At 40.6% G+C, this 19,280-nt stretch overlaps 1 protein-coding gene and 1 long non-coding RNA gene across 2 annotated transcripts in view; one reads left to right on the forward strand and one right to left on the reverse strand.

The window, feature by feature from the left end:
* LOC129719936 (JNK-interacting protein 3-like) overlaps nt 1-13,097 on the forward strand; it is a 106,144-nt gene extending 93,047 nt beyond the window's left edge. The window contains exons 2-3 of the mRNA XM_055671348.1: nt 12,611-12,847; nt 13,054-13,097. Of these exons, the coding sequence (XP_055527323.1) occupies nt 12,611-12,847; nt 13,054-13,082 (266 nt within the window). The 3' untranslated portion in view covers nt 13,083-13,097. The remainder of the gene's footprint in view (nt 1-12,610; nt 12,848-13,053) is intronic.
* Nucleotides 13,098-18,053: 4,956 nt separating this feature from the next.
* LOC129719941 (uncharacterized) lies at nt 18,054-18,727 on the reverse strand. The gene is made up of 3 exons (XR_008727232.1): nt 18,448-18,727; nt 18,291-18,389; nt 18,054-18,227 (listed from the first exon to the last, which is right to left on the reverse strand). It is a non-coding gene; the product is annotated as an uncharacterized LOC129719941 (long non-coding RNA).
* Nucleotides 18,728-19,280: the final 553 nt, after the last annotated feature.

Raw genomic sequence — 19,280 nt, forward strand, 5'->3', positions numbered from 1 at the left:
ACATCGACCCATCCGTCTTGAGTATGAGGGCCTCACCCCTACTCCGCGCCTTTTTGACCTTTTTTGGTCCTCTGGCCGCTCTGCCATCATGTCGCGTCGCACCTTCCCGACGCTTCCTACCCTCTACGGTAATCCAAGTGTTGCCCGTAGCCTCCACCTTTGCCTTTTCCGCGGTGGACCTTGAACCGGTTGGCGTGTGTTCCCGTGGGAGTAGCACGACCAATCGTTTCTTGGTGTTCCCGGGGGCCGTTTCCCCCGGGGACTGCCTCGTTCGCTTAGCGACCTGCCCCGTGGAGCAGACCGACGCGAACGAGGGGGCGTCTGTCTGCACCTCTTTAGATGCAGTCGCCCTCCAGGTCCTGGCCGCTTTCTCGGCTGCCTTCACCCGAGCTACGAGTTCTTCGTGCTACTTTCTGGCTTCATCAATGGTGCTCCGAAGCAGGAGGAGGCTCTGCTTCAGGTCGCCAGCGATGTTTCGCCTGTTCGCCAAGAACTCGATTATGGCATCGAGTTGTTCAGACAGCGCCGCCACTCTTGGCCGCGTGTCCATACACCTTTCGACGGCCTTGACTAGCAAGGGACCGTCTACCGAGATGTCTGGTGTAGACACCGACGGATTCGCCGTTTTTCCACCTCCAGACTTCGCCGCATCCGTCTCCGCCTTCTTCTGCGGAGACCGCTGGATGCCACCTCGTGCGAAGGGATTTTGTAACCCCTCCGCACCCGTCTCTTTTGTTTTTGAGTTCAACATTTTTGTTTATTGGGTCCCCCTACCAGCCGCTATCCTTATCCATAATGGAGAAGTCGCCTAAATGGTCCCAAGGTAGTCTATGCCGGAGCAGTGAGGCCATGGCTAGGGGCGGCTGCCATAGCGCCTTATGGGCAACTATGACACCCCCGACCGGCGCAAGTCAGGAAAAGACATCTGATCCTACTCCTGCCGGGTTCCCACCAGGCAATGGACTCGGAACGTACTGGAAGGCCTGCCAGGTTTTACGGGACAGAGACCCCTGCACCGGTTGTAATCTCGCCGTTTCAAGCCGTTATCACACGACATTACTAAGGGAGCTCGGCGCAGGTGCCAGCCCAAAATCATGGTACGAAAACGAAATCCGATTCTTATCCTATAGTGATGCGACCAGTTGCCGTAATTGGGAACATTACTGGCATCAGTCCCAATGGGCGGTATAGTGCATTTGGGTGGTGGGAGCGGCACTACTCGCTCCGTCGGAGCTGCTTCCGGCCAGTGTGGCTTTTGCGAGAATTCAGCGGCCCAGTGCCTGAATCTCGCCACGACCTAGGCTAGCTCCCGCTGATGGTCCGGGACTGCTTGCTAGCAGTGAGCACTTCCGTGGCCTTCGGTAATCGCCAATTACCGACCCGTGGTGGCATTCAGCTCTGCCAAATGTGTTAGCAAGACTTCACTCGCTGCATTTGCATTGATGCAACGATCAGATTCATTTTTGCTCTGTTCATCCCCACATAATGAGAATCTCACCCGTCAACCTCAAATGTCGAATTAGAAACACTTTCGTTTCGTCCCCCAGTGTTTACATTAAATGAATATATGTTATACTGTCTGAACAGAGTTGCCGAAGTTGCGAATATTGTTCTGGATGGGCACGAGTTTTGTATTTTCAAACAGGTGCAAATGACTTTCCATGAACCAATGAGTATGTGTTTTGCATAGCTTGCAAGAAAGCGAATGTTTTTGTTTTTCTTTAACACAGTTTACAGATCGTGAAGTCATTTAAAGACGCATTTCAAGACTTTGAAATCATCAACGTTTGCATACTCTATGACGGGGAAAATGCTGCTTGGCAGCTCTTGTCATATTCTTCCTCTACTCCGTATGCATACAACGAGCGAACTAATACACGCTCACCGGATGAATTGGAGATTGAAGAAACTTGTGTGCAACATATGCGACGGTGTGTGATTTGTTTTTACTTGAGATGGAAAGGGAGCAGTTTTTGACAGAAAAAAACTTGCATGTGGTTGAAACGACCATTATTAGATAGTCGTACTCCCGTAACACGTGCTAAATATATGACAGTATGTGTTGTTACTTGACTGAGAAAGAATTTTATTGCCTTTTTAGTAATAGGTTTGTTACCTAAAAAGCAATTTTGCGCTATTGCTTCTAAGGTAATAAGGAAAAGTTTTGCGTGTACAAAATGACTAGTGTCACATGTTATTTGATGTATATGGCATGTCACATGTAAAATGTAACACAAAATGTTACATATTACATGATATTTGACATGTTACATTTTTCGTGTTACATTACGTGTAACATGTTACAGGACAAGTGACAAGTTACATATCACATGTAATATGTTTGATGGTACATGTTACATAATGGTATTACCTCGATTTATGTACATAGACCACTCTGTTCCGAAACAGAACATAAATCGAGGTAATACCATTATGTAACATGTACCATTAAACATATTACATGTGATATGTAACTTGTCACTTGTCCTGTAATATGTTACACGTAATGTAACATGTCAAATATCATGTAATATGTAACATTTTGTGTTACATTTTACATGTGACATGCCATATACATCAAATAACATGTGACACTAGTCATTTTGTACGAGTTAAGGTTATTTTTATTTATGTTTATGTACATAGACCGCTCTGTTCCGAAACGATACGAGGATTCCAGTAAAATATATATGAAGTCAGAGTGGTCTATGTACATTAGTATGGTAGATTCAGTTATTTCGCCAAAAAAATGGTAATTTTATGTATTTACTTGTTAAGCCACTTCATAACCTTTATTTTAGAACATTTTGTTTGAAAGAATCCGTTGAACAGAATTTTATTCAAAGATTTTTCGCAATTGCTTCTTCTGACAAATTTGCTCGATGGCTCATAGACCACTCTGTTCCGCAACGGCTCATGTATTACCGAAGAAAAAGATAATTCGGTGCGTTCTTAGAGGCATGGAGAATAAATCAAATTTATAACTGTTCTATCATTTGAAGTGTGTAAATTAACTCTTCAATTAGGTACTTATTTCATCCTGAAAATAACAATTTGCTATTTTATTCAGTATCGGATAAGATGCTGATCAAATCTTTGCGTTACGTTATCACAGACAGTGCGAATAAAGTATAACGCAGTGAAAAACTGATTGAACACTGAAAACTTGCCAACTCATGTATTTTGAACGCCAGCTTTCCAAAGCGTAGGTTTGTTGTCAAAATGCATCAACTATTCATTGAATGCATTTACTACCACCCGCTTTCGCACAGAGACAGCATTTCACTTGAGGATGTACCGCTACATCAGCTGGCCCTGCTACTATCGATGCTGAGACCTCCTGCAACGGCTGCGCTATCCGTTGCAATTCCACAGCTGCGGCTGCGATCCGCTGCCAATGGTATCCGCTGCACTGCCGCCACTCTGCTAAGTGAGGACTGCTGACTTGTATAGAATTAATATGGGCAGTTTCAGCTGAAACAGGCCAAAAAGCAAATTTCAAATAACTAGCTCTATAATTCTGCCGACCGTGCTTGAAAAACAATCATATAACGACCAATTAGTGCTCGAGTTTTACGTTTTGACAAGGATTGACAATTTTTAGTGGAACAATATGAAATTACAATTTTCTGTATTTCGAGAAAATCTTAGAAGATTTTCAAATCGATTGCTGCAAGTATGAAGGAAATCTATCGAAAACTATCTGATTCATTTACATTTGAAATTGGACATATTTTTCACTTTTTCTGGTTTTAGATTTTCATTTTCGAACTTCCTGAGAGACGCAGTTCTCCGTCGAAAAAATATTTGTTCTAATTTTCAATATACCAGATTGCTTCCCTCAGCAAAGTTGTTGAAAAGTTTAAAAGAAAAACCTTAATTAATCCACCTAGCGGTCAGACCCAGCCTTTCTCATTCAAACTTATTATTTGTAAAAATTGATTTACATGAACGCTTCAATCCAATAAAGGAATATTCACTCTTAGGGTTCTAAAATATTGATGTTGTAATTGAAGTATGAAAATTGAAATTTTACGTAATGTTAGTGCTTAAGAAATAGCAAAATAAAAGAAAAGACTCGTAATTTCGAAAAATTTAATCACCAGCAATACCAGGAACGTTTAAATAGTACGACACCATATTTAAATTATGTTGAGGCCACATATGTTGATTAAAGCAGGTATGGTTTTAAATAGTCTCTGAATTGCTTTTTTTTCATAACTTCTGAACTACATATCAAATTGTTATGAAGTTTGTTAATTGTAAGTTTGAGAGATGAATCGTTCGTATGACACTAGTTATGTTCAAATAAGTCGTGTAATACTTGAGATAATAGACTTTCCTTGTTTTAACATTTTAATACATAACGATTGCTTAGATTCGATTATAATCAAAGAGAACGTATTGCGCAGCCAAACTTTGAAACCACGTGTTCAATCATAATTCATCAGTTAACCCTTAACTAGCCCGATCATCTGATATCAACATTGTTCAAATCGGTTGTGTAGTTTCTAAGATAATGAAGTTTCGTGATTTTCACATCTCGATACATTACAGACGAAGTTACGGTCCGATTACAGCAAAATTCAATAGAGTGTTATGAGGTAGCTCGACCTTTCATTTGACACTAATTTTGTGGAAATCGGTTCAACCATCTTTGAGAAAAGTGAGTGAGTTTATGTAGTCTTTGGAATATGTTTCTTTTCATAGCTGGATTTCACATTTTAAAACATAACAGGCAAAGCAATAATCCGTTTCCAAAAAAAATCAATAGGGTTTTACGGGGCAACAAGACCTTTCATATGACACTGATTTTATGAAAATCGGTCCAGCCATCTCTGAGAAACGTGAGTGAGATTAAATAGTCTCCAGAACATGTTTCTTTCCATAACCTTTGAACCACAAGTTCAATCTTCATAAAATTCAAAAGTTAAGAGTATTTTAGATAGCCCGTTTATTTTAAATTAATTTTGATTTTGACATTTTGATACATAACCACTAAACTAGAAATCCGATTACAATAAAATTCAATAGGGTCTTATGGGCAACTAGACCTTTTATTTGCAATTAATTTCATTGAAATCGGTTCAGCCATCTCTGAGAAAATCGAATGAGATTGGGAGAGCGTTACACACACACACACACACACACACACACACACACTCACACACACACACACTCACACTCACACACACACATACACACACACACAGAAAATGCTCAGCTCGTCGAACTGAGTCGAGTGATATACGACATCCGGCCCTTTTGAGCAATTTTATACCTTTAGTTTTTGCAGTGATTGCTATACCTTTCTAGGAGAAAGGCAAAAAGCAAATGTTTTTAGATGCATTCAGCTAAGCTTCCGTGTTACTTTGTACTTTCGTTTTTTTCTGCTCTGAAGGGGTCAGGTACATGTGATTAATATCACGCCGAAGTCAGAGTGCGTCTTGAACTGCCCGACAGGTCAGCCGTGTTTCGGTTGCTTCTGGACTGTGTTTTGTCAGTGCGTCTTTTAAAGATTACCTGAAAGTTAACATACATCAGTCATTCTCAAGACTACCTATTTGCAATTTGATATTATTGTTCAACTTTTTTCGTATCACCTGAAATGGCAGGACGAAAAAAGAAACCACGCATCGCTACGGGGAGGAAAAGAGAGGCATTGCTTTCTGACACTAGCTTATGCAGTGAAAATTTATTTGTTTTTCTGCCTGAGCAAGAAGTCGGCGAAATTGAATTGTTCGAAAATAAAACTATTCAAAGGGAAATTTCTTTAAAAAAGGAGAAACCTTCACCTATTAAGGAAACTATTGCTGCTGAATTTAACATTTTTAAAAGAGAACATTCAACGTTTCTCTCCGACGTCAAAGTTACTTATCAAATTAGCCGAAGAGGCGAATGCCGCTTACTGGCCCAAACATTGAAAGATTGGAATCGTCTTGTTCAGTTTTCAATTGAAAAGATGTATGTTTTTTTTATATATGACACTAGAGGCGCCAAGCCGTTCAAGGTCGTATTGAAAGGTCTCACCAACGATTAAACCGTTGATGAGATCAAACTTGCTTTAACAGAATTACTTGGCATAGCCCCTACCCAAGTAATTCTAATGAAACAAAACTCACAGTCAGTCAGACAGACAGTCAGAGAACTGGAATTTCCCTTGTTAATTATTAAATTCATTTTAATCGCAGTGAGGTTAACAATTTGAATTTTTTTGACAAAGCACATGCTATTTATAATGCGAGAGTGAAATGGGAATTATATCGAAAGTTTGGCGGAGGTGAAAAGCATATCACCCAATACAGTATTTTGAAACGTTATGGCCATGGTTCAAAATTCTGTAACATGGACCAAAAATGCCTCATTTGTGGGAACTCTACTCACAAAAAGGACACTTTTTCTGTGAAAGAGAGTGAAAATTCTTGCTGTGCGAATTGTAACGGCAACCATATGTCAAATTTTTATCAATGCCCAGTCCGTTTAGCAATTGTTAAGGCAAGGCAAGGTAAACAAAATTCAATTTTCCAATCAGAACAAAATTCTACAAGCTATACTGCTGTACCGCCCATTTTTCCTACTCCTTTGCATACCCGTTTAATGTATGCACAGGTAACAGGTAGAACATTATTTCACCTAATGTAGGTAATTCAAAACTACCGTTAATATGGGAGGTAGACAAAACACGGTAGAAAATCAAAATATATTGATTACCCCAGCTAATATTACTACCGAAAATATTTTTTCTAATGCCAACTGCCTTGGGCCTATTACGGCAGGTATACTTTCTTTTCTGCAACAGGCAATGTTCGATCTTATGAACGCCATGTTGCAGGCAAATTCCATGTTCAAAGTAATTCAAATTGGAACGAATTTTACGCTTGAAATCGTTTTTCATTTAAAATTCAGCAATGATTCTAAATAAAACAACCAAAATTTTAAATTGGAATGCTCGCTCATTGAAGACCAATGAGAATTAGCTTCTTCAATTTTTAACAGTAAATAATGTGCACATTGCAATTATTACGGAAACATTTTTGAAGCCTAACATCAAATTAAAATATGATCCCAATTACGTGGTTCATAGATATGATAGGATTCAGGGTTCAGGCGGTGGAGTTGCAATTTTCATTCATCACCGTATCAAACATCGTGCTCTTCCTCATCTTGCGACGAAAGTTATTGAAACTTTGGGAATTGAAGTTCAAACTGAACTTGGGAGAGTATAAAAGCACACATCATGCGCAATATTTTATAAGTGGTAATTAGAGTCACGCCGATACACGCCGCCGCCGATAAAAGTCAACGGCGTCACGCCGGCGCGCCGATCGCCGCCGAGGTAAAATGTTTCCTACGCCGCCGCCGCCGATGATATGGTCGGCGCACAGGTCTATTTGCAATCTTTCTGAAGAGATCGCGATTATTTTGCATTTTATCCAAACTTCTCAAAAGATATTGGTGTAAACTAAATTCATGTGCAGGATATTTTTCAGGCGTTGAACAGCTTAGATGCCTCACAAAGCCCTGGATCTGACGGAATTCCGCCAGTATTTATGAAAAATCTTGCAACGGAACTTACTGCTCCATTGTTCTGTCTCTTCAACATGTCACTGGAATATGGATGCTTCCCATTAAAATGGAAAAGCTCGTTTCTAGTACCTATTTTCAAATCAGGACGGAAATCCGACATACGTAATTATCGTGGAATAGCCCTAATCTCTTGCATTCCTAAACTATTCGAAGCAATTGTAAATGAAAAACTATTTTTCCAAATTAAAAACCGAATGACTGAGAAGCAACATGGCTTTTTCAAGGGCCGTTCAACATCGACCAATTTACTTGAATTATAAATTATTCATTGAATGCAATGGATAATGAAAACCATACAGAAGCTCTTTACACAGATTTAAGTAAGGCATTTGATCGCATAGACATACCAATGCTACTTTTCAAATTGCAAAAAATGGGACTTGAGCCAGAACTCCTGAAGTGGCTCGAATCATATTTAACCAATCGCCAACAAATAGTTAAATTTAACGGACAAAACTCAAATCCGATTCTAGTCACTTCTGGTGTCCCCCAAGGCTTTCATTTAGGACCTCTTTTTTCATCTTGTACGTTAACGATATTTCCTTTATTCTCAAAAAACTAAAAGTGTTAATTTATGCCGACGATATGAAGCTTTTTTTGGAAATAAGAAATGAAGAAGACATCAATGCATTCCAGAATGAAATATACATATTCTACGCATGGTGTAAAAAAGCTTACTAGAGTTAATTGTAAAAAATGCAACCACATATCATTCTGACGAAAAAGAACAACACCAAACATTACAATATCATTAGGAAACCAAACTGTAGCAAATTGTGAAAGAGTTAGGGACTTAGGAGTTGTCTTAGACTCCAAACTAACCTTCATTGACCACTACAACACAATAATCCACAAAGCTAATAACATACTTGGATTTATAAAGCGCTTTTGTTACAACTTTCAGGATCCGTATACCATCAAAACATTATATATAGCCTATGTAAGAACAATACTGGAATATTGCAGCATTGTATGGTCTCCCTATACGATAACGCACGAAGAAAGAATAGAATCAGTACAAAAGCAATTTCTATTGTATGCTCTTCGCAAATTAGATTGGACATCATTCCCTCTTCCATCATATGAAACACGTTGCATGCTCATTAACATACAATCGTTGAAAGAGCGTCGTGAATTTGCAATAGTGTCATTTGTAAACGACATCGTTTCGCAGCGCATTGATTCAGCTACACTTTTATCTAAGCTAAATTTCTACGCACCTATAAGACAACTTCGAAATCGAAACACGTTTGCCACCAATCATTACCGCACAAATTATGCAAAATTCGGTTTCTTGAATCGTATGATGGCCACTTACAATCAATACTGCGAAACCATTGACTTTACAATGTCTCGGCATGAGCTTAAACACTTTTTTAGCTCAATACGCAATAGCAACGCTTATTGAATAAAAAAATAGTTTGTAAGTAAACATTGTATTAGAATATTAGAATATTGTATATTGTCTACTTCTGATTTACGAAATGAATTAATAGATCATTAGAAGAAGCAATTTTCGAAAAATCTTTGGATAAAATTCTGTTCAACGGATTCTTTCAAACAAAATGTTCTAAAATAAAGGTTATGAAGTGGCTTAACAAGTGAATACATAAAATTACCATTTTTTTGGCGAAATAAGTGAATCTACCATACTAATGTACATAGACCACTCTGACTTCATATATATTTCACTGGAATCCTCGTATCGTTTCGGAACAGAGTGGTCTATGTACATAAACATAAATAAAAATAACCTTAACTCGTACAAAATGACTAGTGTCACATGTTATTTGATGTATATGGCATGTCACATGTAAAATGTAACACAAAATGTTACATATTACATGATATTTGACATGTTACATTTTTCGTGTTACATTACGTGTAACATGTTACAGGACAAGTGACAAGTTACAGGACAAGTGACAAGTTACAGGACAAGTGACAAGTTACATATCACATGTAATATGTTTCATGGTACATGTTACATAATGGTATTACCTCGATTTATGTACATAGATCACTTTAAAGTTCGAGTTTTAAAATTTTTCTAGTCTTGTAACTTCAGTTTCTTGAGTAGATGCGGTTTATGTAAAAATCTCATTTTTGAAAAAAAATGGTCTTTAGACCAGTCTGTTCCGCAACGGCTCATATGCAACATCCGAACAACTTTTGTTATCTGCCTCAAGATTAAGTTATCAAGTAATCGAATCTCTACAATTGTCGATCCTTAATAGACAAGCAACTATACTATTGAAAATGGTCAATCCTTACTGAAACGCAGATCTCAAATGATTTGATGGGTCGTTATGTAATTGCTTTCCCAAGCACGGTCTACAGAATTATAGACCTAGTAATTCGGAATGTACTATTCGGCTCATATAAAAGCCAGTTTCAGCCGAAACTGCACATATTGGTTTTAGACAGCGACAACAACAATCCTTTCTTAACAGCAGCAGTAGCAGTGGTATCAGCAGCGATATTGGCAGGGTCAGCTGGTGCAGCGGCACTTCCTCTAGTAAAAGCTGCCTTTGTAGCAGTAGCGAGCAGCATCAGTATGTACAATGGCCGACACTTCCTCTAATGCAAAAGTCGCCGTATTTTGACACAATACACAAACGTTTTGGAATGCTGGCATTCAAAATACATGGGGCGTCAAATTATGAGTATAAAACAGCTTTTGACTGTGTAATCAGAAAAATGCCTGAATCCCCTCTGTCGTGGTAGCACACAGATGCAATCAACGGTATATTCGCTATAAAATTCAACAACAATTGTCCTCATAAAAACAACAAACAAATTATTGAAGATTTTATATTTCCTCGTTTTGCGCTAGAATGAAAAGTAAAATGTTATTTTAATCTGCATGCATTCTCACTGTTGGAACTTATTTGCTTTGTATAGTGTTTGTTCCATCCCTGTTTAGTGATGTATGTGCAAACTGAAATTTGGTAGAACTTAAACTACTGTTTTGCACAAAATTTTAAACATATTCAATACAAGTAAGGGAACATCAAATGACGTAGCATTTAGCAGAAAATATTCACGAATTCGCAAAAAAAACAAAATCTCTGCACTTACCAGCATTTAAAATAAACGAGTATCTTGTAATTTTCACTACTAAAAGGCACGCGTTGGAACTATAACCGATTGTTCATGCTCTAAAAGCGCTTCCAGAAGGTTGCTTAATGCCACAGATGAAATGATTTTGATAACTCCCACTGCAAAGCTTTGTGCGATCTATAAGTGTACTTTTTTCTACGGAAAAAAAGTTAAAGGGTATGTGCTTGAGTGCACAAACGTAGGCTTGCCGTGGGAAAAATATGAATTTGGTCAGTCCCATGTTACATGCCTATACAAGTATTCTGTCATAAATATATCGGATAAATGCTTTTTTGCACACACATGTTATACACACATACACGTAATGCACACACACACACTACTGACACACACACACTGCTAACACACACACACACACACACACACCACTCACACACACACCACTCACACGCACACGCTACTCAGACACACCTACGCTACTTACACACACAGTGACACACACACATACACACACATATATACACACACATACATACACACACACACAAACACACGTTACTTACACATACACACACGTTACTTACACATACACACACACGTTACTTACACACACACACACACACACGTTACTTACACATACACACACACACGTTACTTACACATACACACACACGTTACTTACATATACATACACACGTTACTTACACATACACGCACACACCACTCACACACGCACACACGCTATTCACACACCCACACGCTACTCAGCCACACACGCTTGATATACGACACACTATACCTACATTATCGGCAGCACCCAAACGGCTTCCAAGTCTTCCAATGGTCCCCAGTGCCGTTCACGTCCAATTTCGGGCTGTATTCAAACAATGATATCTGAATTAGATTACCACTCGTGGGGTCCAACTCAGATCGAAGGGAAGCCGAACTGTTCGCCTTGACGGTCGACCAGGGAATGATCTTCTCTCAACACGGAATGTCCTTTTATAGCGTCACTCAGTGTGGGGAACATGGGTGATTGGGGGAAGAACCAATCACGTAAAAGCATCTCTGCTTTCCTTCTTCGTCGCCTACGTTGGGTGATGAATGCGATGCCAATTGGCTGGCATTGCTAGCCAATGACTGAATGCGTGAAATCATTTCGTCTATGTTTTTGAAGTCTGCGTTAGGGAAATATACCAATCGTATGAAAATGTATGTGGATATTCGACCTTCAAACTTTTTCGCAATTTTCACGGAGTAATAAGCAAATGGTAACTAAAATTATCATGTTATACAAAACTTGTATATTTTAGCTTTCCAACGGTATATTACCTATTGAAATCGGAACAGTTTTTTGAGCGCTATTAGCATCTAAAATCTTCCATTCCGCCAACCAAAAACGTTACATGTTCAAACCAGTTTTCACAGAATGTACCTTAGTATAGTGAAGAACGACGTAGTCCCACGTCGAAAATTTGGTCTTTCAGAAAAAAATGCTGCGTCGATTTCCATCTAATCCCCTCCCCCTTGTCACAGTTTGTCACAAAACAATTATACCCCCCTCCCTCATCGATGCTACGTTATTCAAGTATGCTCCCTAATGTAACAAACAACCTTATGTAGTTCTACGTTAACCTTGCGGTCGTGGCTTTGCATACAACCCTTGTGATTTTTTTATACAATCAACGGGTTCTGGGCAACAACGCTTCAACTAAATCCTATTCCAAAATGCATTACTCTCGAATTTGAGAAAAAAAATCTCTATTTGTGAAATATACTCAGTTAACTCCAAACATGTGCAAAGTTTCATTCAAATCAAAAAATTGGTTTTTGCGTGTTTTTAGTTTATTTGGCTCATTGTGATCTCAAGTGTCTTTTTTATATAGTTAATTGTGTGTTATTTCGCGTAGAACAAATTGTGTATCTCAAATGCATCAAAACTAATTCCAAGTCTTTGCAGGTACAGGAAATGGAGTTGTGATTTCGGTACCCCTAAATGATTTAGCTGGATCCACTTCTTCTAAAATGATACCCCGGTGTTGTATGGCCAATGCACAGTTATCATTCCATGGACATCGAGATGCTGTAAAATTTTTTGTTTCCGTACCAATGAACCCAGAAATTCAAAACCAGTATCCAAATAAAAGGGATATGTTGGTATTATCAGGAGGAGAAGGTTATATTGATTTTCGGTTAGGTAAGTATTCTGCTCTTGAATTTGGGTTAGTTTCAATTATTACATAAAGGTGAACGTACATCTAATTCCCTAATCAGTCTATGTTATCGTGTGCATGAATATTGATGACCGCAAATATTGTATTTGCACCTTCCTGATTATCCTGAGCTAGTAAAGTTGCTCAAAAATACCACATAGCTTTCGAATAAACATTCGATCTATTTCAGAATCAACTTCAACTATCACTCGGTTGTGACAATTATCATACAATGCCACGTCAAAAATTCAGAGATTCACTGAGATAATTCATTCTCTCTCATAAATTGAATTTGCAATAAGACTGCAATCATCGAAGCAGGCGTGTGCGTTGCGAACAAACGTCTTTTTTCGAGTCCGCGTTTTGACGTAGGACTACGTCTATCTGGATGTTAGGTACCTGAATTTGAAAATCTAGTGATTCAACCAGGGAAAAGTGGTCAGGTTTTGAGCGCTTATATTTCAGTCATTTATAATCAGGTTTTCGAGGGTTTGGCATCAATCGATCAGAAATTCCTTCACGGTTAAATTTATGTATAAAACTTATTGTTTGAGATACACTATTGAAAAATTGATAAATAACATCGATTGTCTAAATCATACCGAGCAACCAATAACCACCTTTCTTCACAAGCACAGTCGACACTAACGGATACAACCGATGTGACGATGTGTTTTACGGAGCCAACTATATCTAATGCCTTATGGTCTAAAATATCTTATAAGCTTAAGGCAAATTTTTTATCCTCGCTGCCGACTACGAGCTGAAACTATATCTAATACTAAAACTAACATGTTTTTTTTTATCCGAGATTCGTTTCACTGTTAAATGGGCACTTTTGATGCTCTTCAAATTAGTAAACGATTTGTTGTTGTTTTAGTTGAAGTTACTTTCTGTTTCCGATGCTTACTTACTTTCCTCACCATTCCCTATTCTCCTTAACTCCTCCCTCAGTGTAGAAGCAACCGGTGCTGAATAAACAACCCGCTGAATTATTCGTTGTACAAACGTTGCAGCGTTCATTGTTCATGTGCTTATTCAACAGTGGAATTCCAGCTTAACAGTACTTGTTCAAACGTTTGCAAAAGATTACCAGCAACACTAATAAATATATGTTCTCACCTAATAAAGGCTTTTTGAACGTTTTAAACGGCAATCCGGCAGCTGTTATCCAGTATGTGTTGTCCAAATGCCGCACACATGCGTTTGAAGTCTCCCAAGGAGCAATTCTTAGGCTCTTATTAGACGCAAGTGTTGAATCGCCGGATTTATGAATCATCCTTCTGAACACTTCGTTATATGGTCCCCGTGGCTCTGTGGTTAGCGATGTCGGTCGGCTAGCTCTCCCACACGGTTGTGATATCAAGTTCGATTCCCGATTGAGTCGAGGATCTTTTCGAGCTGGAAATTTTCTCTACTCAGCACTGGGGCACGGTGTATCGTTGTACTTATCCTACACATGCAAAATGTCTCTTTCCACGGGGACTCTTTCCACGCCACGAGCCAAGTCCTTGGCCTCCGGCAGTCGAGTCTCACGTCCGACGTTCCAGTATCTCAGACATAGACCAGAGATGGTCGGCCAACCTGCCGAGCATCCAATCCGTGAGCGACGACAGCCGTGTCGAGGCAGGGGAGGAGGCAAGGGTTACGAATGAGGAACTCATCGTGATCGCCAAATCCCTAAAGGTGAGCAAGGCACCGGGACCAGATGGTATCCCTAACCTGGCGATCAGGCTGGCGATAAAAACGGCCCCCGGGCTGTTCAGGGCAGTCATGCAGAGGTGCCTGGATGACTGTCTCTTTCCGGACAGGTGGAAGCGGCAGAGACTGGTCTTATTGCCGAAGGCTGGGAAACCGCCAGGGGACCCATCGGCATATAGGCCTATCTGCCTGCTGGACACCGCGGGCAAGGTGCTTGAGAGGATCATCCTCAACAGACTGGTGAGGTACACGGAGGGTGTACACGGTCTGGCAAGTAACCAGTTCGGCTTCCGGAAGGGCAGGTCCACGCTGGACGCAATCTCTTCCGTCATCAAGACGGCGGAGGTAGCAATCCAGCGCAAGAGAAGGGGAATACGCTACTGCGCAATCGTCACGCTCGACGTGAAGAATGCGTTCAATAGTGCCAGTTGGGACTCCATAGCGCTCGCGCTCAGGAGCATCCATGTACCGGTGTCGCTGTACAAGATTCTGGAAAATTATTTCCAGAATCGAGTACTTGTTTACGACACGGAGGAGGGTCAGAAGTGCGTCCCAATTACCGCAGGAGTTCCGCAAGGTTCTATCCTGGGCCCGGTGTTGTGGAATGTCATGTATGACGGAGTGTTGAAACTCAAGTTCCCTGTAGGGGTTGTGATCGTCGGCTTTGCAGACGACATAACGCTGGAGGTTTACGGCGAGTCTATCGAGGAGGTCGAGTTGACGGCCGCGCACTGTATACGCAAGGTCGAGGACTGGATGCGCTCCAGGAAACTGGAGCTCGCGCATCATAAGACGGAGGTCACGGTTGTGAACAACCGTAAATCGGAGCAACAGGCGGTGGTCAGAGTCGGAGACTGCACCATCACCTCGAAGCGATCCCTGAAGCTCTTGGGGGTTATGGTGGACGACAAGCTCACGTTCGGGAGTCACGTCGACAATGCCTGTAAGAGGGCCTCATCGGCTATTGCAGCACTATCTCGTATGATGTCCGATAGCTCAGCAGTTTATAGCAGCAAGCGAAGACTTCTTGCCAGCGTGGTTTCGTCCATACTTAGGTATGGTGAGCCAGTGTGGTCCAGAGCGCTAGGTACTAACAGTTACCGTGGTAAACTGGAAAGTACCTACAGGCTCATGTGCCTGAGAGTTGCGAGTGCGTATCGTACGGTGTCATACGATGCAATCTGTGTCTTGTCCGGCATGATGCCTATCAGCATCGCCATCAAGGAGGACAGAGAGTGTTTCGACCAACGTGACACAAGGGGCATACGAGGTACCAGAAGGTCATTCTCGATGCTCCGCTGGCAGCGGGAATGGTCCAACTCCACAAAGGGCAGATGGACGCACCGACTCATACCGGAGATATCCGGCTGGGTCGGGAGACGACATGGCGAAGTGAACTTCCACCTGACACAAATCCTCTCAGGCCATGGTTGTTTCAGGCAATATCTGCACAGGTTCGGACACGCGGTGTCCCCCAATTGTTCCGAGTGCGTGGAGGAGGAGGAGACTGCTGAGCATGTCTTCTTCGTATGCCCCCGTTTCGCAAGAGCGAGGAGCAACATGATGGCTGTGAGCGGGCCTGGCACTACTCCGGACAATCTAGTCCGGAGGATGTGCGACGACCCGGACACCTGGAACGCGGTCTGTGCGGCCGCCTCTCAGATTGTTCTGGAGCTGCAACGTGTGTGGCGGGTCAACCACCAACACGCCAGTGGTAGCTAATTACCAGTCTCCAGGTAGTTAGCTAGGAGGTTATAAGAGTAAAGAGGGTGCATCACGCACAAAAGCCACTCCCCGACGTAATACTTAACCGTCGTTCCGGGAAGACCAGGGCTGGAGACTGGAGGGGTTTTAGTGGGTCGGGACAGGGATCAGTAGGTGTCTGGGCGAGTGTAACTACCCCAGCATCTCTCCCCTAGTCTCATCCCCACACCCTGAGCTCTCTTCTCAGGTGTCTGTTTGCAGATTTCCCCGCCACCTTTAAAAAAAAAACACACATGAAAAATGTGCCAAAAAACAATATCGATAACGAATTCTCTCAACTAATCTAGTTGATCGAGATCGCTATTAGCCCCAAGGCTAAGCGTGCGATATTGTTTTGTTGTTCTAAACACGTCGTATGATTGGTTTATTGCAGTATAAAGGTTTTTTAAGCACTGAGAAAATCAGTAATTTATCTGCTTTCAAATCAAAGTCAGTGGTGCCCCGAAATATGTTTTTATTCCTGGAATTCTGGTTTTCCGGGGATTTGTTCAAAAACAGAGGATTCCTATGAATATTTGAACAGCATCCTACAGTTATTATTTCAAAGTTCATGAAATTACTTCTACAGGTCATTTTCATGGTTTCGGGTGGTTTTGGGGCCATCATATAATCTAAAAGCTAAAGAAAACTCCTGCTGAAGTATTTTCATGTATTTTGATTCACATATGTAAATTTTTCTTTTATTTCTTTGGCCGCTAAGAGCCTCAGGGAAATTTGTCCCGAAATTTCCTTTTGAGGACTAATCCTCAAATCACCTCCAAACCGTAAAAACGGCCCGCTAGAGTATATTTATGAATTTGATACCCATATTGCTATCATTTTATTAAATTGCTAAAGGACTATTTTGGAGGCATATTACCAAAAACGTCCGAAACTGTGAAAATTACCTGTTGAAGTTTTTTTATAAACTTTCAGCCAACAAATGCAAGATGCAGTTCAAATAATCATGGAGTTTCTCAGTTTCGAAAATATCCTCGGCAAACCAGATTTCCGGGGAAAAAACCTTTGAGGCTTTGCAGACGCTGATTAGAAAGTAAATACATAAGTTGCTGAGTCTTTAGATGCTTAAGCTGTGGAATTAAAAATTGCAAAAGTTACAATCAAGAATTTTAATTTACTTTGGCCTCGCCGGGCACACAAGGGGTAAAAAATTCAAGTTACCCCCGTGTAAAAACTGGGTGCTGTGTACTGTGTAAAAATTAATATAATCAAAAACTGTCTTTTTACGAGTTCTGAGATATCGCTAAGTTTTTCGTTTCAAATAAATGTGTGCACACTCGTGCGTGTGTGATTCATCTGAATAGGTTACAAGGTAGAATAATTCACATCAAAGCATTATTAGTAATAATCAATTAAAAAAACAAATTTAGTGCATCTAATAGCGTTTGCATGCCTTCTGCTTTTAACCTCATTTCATAACCAGACAGGTACACAGTAACTGTTCGCTAACTGGGCTCAAATCTTTTATTGAGGTGTCGCGAAGCAGCGTTAGCCTGCTGTTCATCGAAATTTCCTCAACGTTGTAATAATTAAAAGCTTTCGGCTGCTCAACACAACAAAACGAGACCAAGTAAATTGTCACATGTTTATTCCCAAGAACTCTTCTATCGCTTCCTATTTCTTCTTCTCTCTCTCTTCTCACCCTGCTTCTTCCTTCACTCTACTCCGGCATGCCTTTCTACTCGCCTCTCATCTTATTATGTACTTATTCTTTAAACCATTTACTCACAGCAGTGCTACTATGTTTGGTGTCCGGGAGGCCGTTCCATGTGTCTTTGCGCAGTCCGCTTTCCCGTTCGCTATCCAGAGGGACTCCTCAATTCGCTGGAAAGCTTCTCTCGTCCTCGCGTGTTCACGTGAACACCTCCTGAGCCGGAATCAAAATTGAGCAAAAGAACCCTAAGAGAACAAAGTCAACATCAGCGCGATTCCTTATCGCAACCGCCGTCTTTTCCAACTCACCCTTTACGGGGCCACCTTAGGTTTTGAACGAGCCAATTTCGAACGAGCGTTTTCTGTTCGGCTGTCTTCGTTTGCAAGCCTAATGATTGCAACAAATAGCTACAAGTGAAAATGCTGTCATGAGCTGGCAATTTTAACCTTCAATCTTAATACTCACATCCTGCTTCAGTTGGAGGAAAGTTCACTCCGTGCAGTGTGCGCGATTGTCTTTGAGTTGTTGTAAGTTCCGTTGATTCCGATTTACTTGTGACACGTTCACTTCACCAGTGACGTGCGATTATCTCAGTGTATCCGTTGATTCTCGAATTTCGATTCACTTGAACCTGAAGCTAAACGTGCGATTGCCTTTTGCTTGCCAAATTTGTGCTCTAATCCCGGAAGAGTGCGATGACGTTTTGACGGCCTCCCATTTGATGACGAAATTTATTGCTGGTATTTCTTATTCAAGAAAGTCGGGAGAGTTCAGTTGGGTGTACAATGTTGTTTTTATGACACCACTTATGCACTGTGCTAAATCATGCTTGCTTTTTGCAAAATATTTATTATCTACGCTACAACGTTTATTTACCTTTGAAATGACATCCCAGTTAAAGAACAGAACTACAGTGAATTCTATCAGAACAGTCTTCCGGTGTTCCGTAACTGATTGCATAGTTACTTGAATTAAACCTGAATAATTTTCGTTTATAATACAAAAGATATTAAAATTCTATTGATATTGGAAAGAAACGAGACTGATTAAAAATTTGAGAATGTGCGGTGAAAATATGCCTTTGATTGAAAACATTCCATTTTCGTATATTTGCAGGAATACATGGTGTTAAAACTTTTTAGATGCAGATTAACAGATTACATATTAAGATTAGTGTGGAATAAATATTAATAAAATTTAACTTAAATATATGCAAAAACGTAACCTAATATTCAATCGCCAACACCATTACTCTGCTCTCCTGTGTCGTTTTCTTGTAGCAAAGCTGTTCCGTCCAC

This window comes from Wyeomyia smithii, chromosome 2 (genome assembly GCF_029784165.1).
Source record: "Wyeomyia smithii strain HCP4-BCI-WySm-NY-G18 chromosome 2, ASM2978416v1, whole genome shotgun sequence".
Classification (NCBI taxonomy): domain Eukaryota; kingdom Metazoa; phylum Arthropoda; class Insecta; order Diptera; family Culicidae; genus Wyeomyia; species Wyeomyia smithii.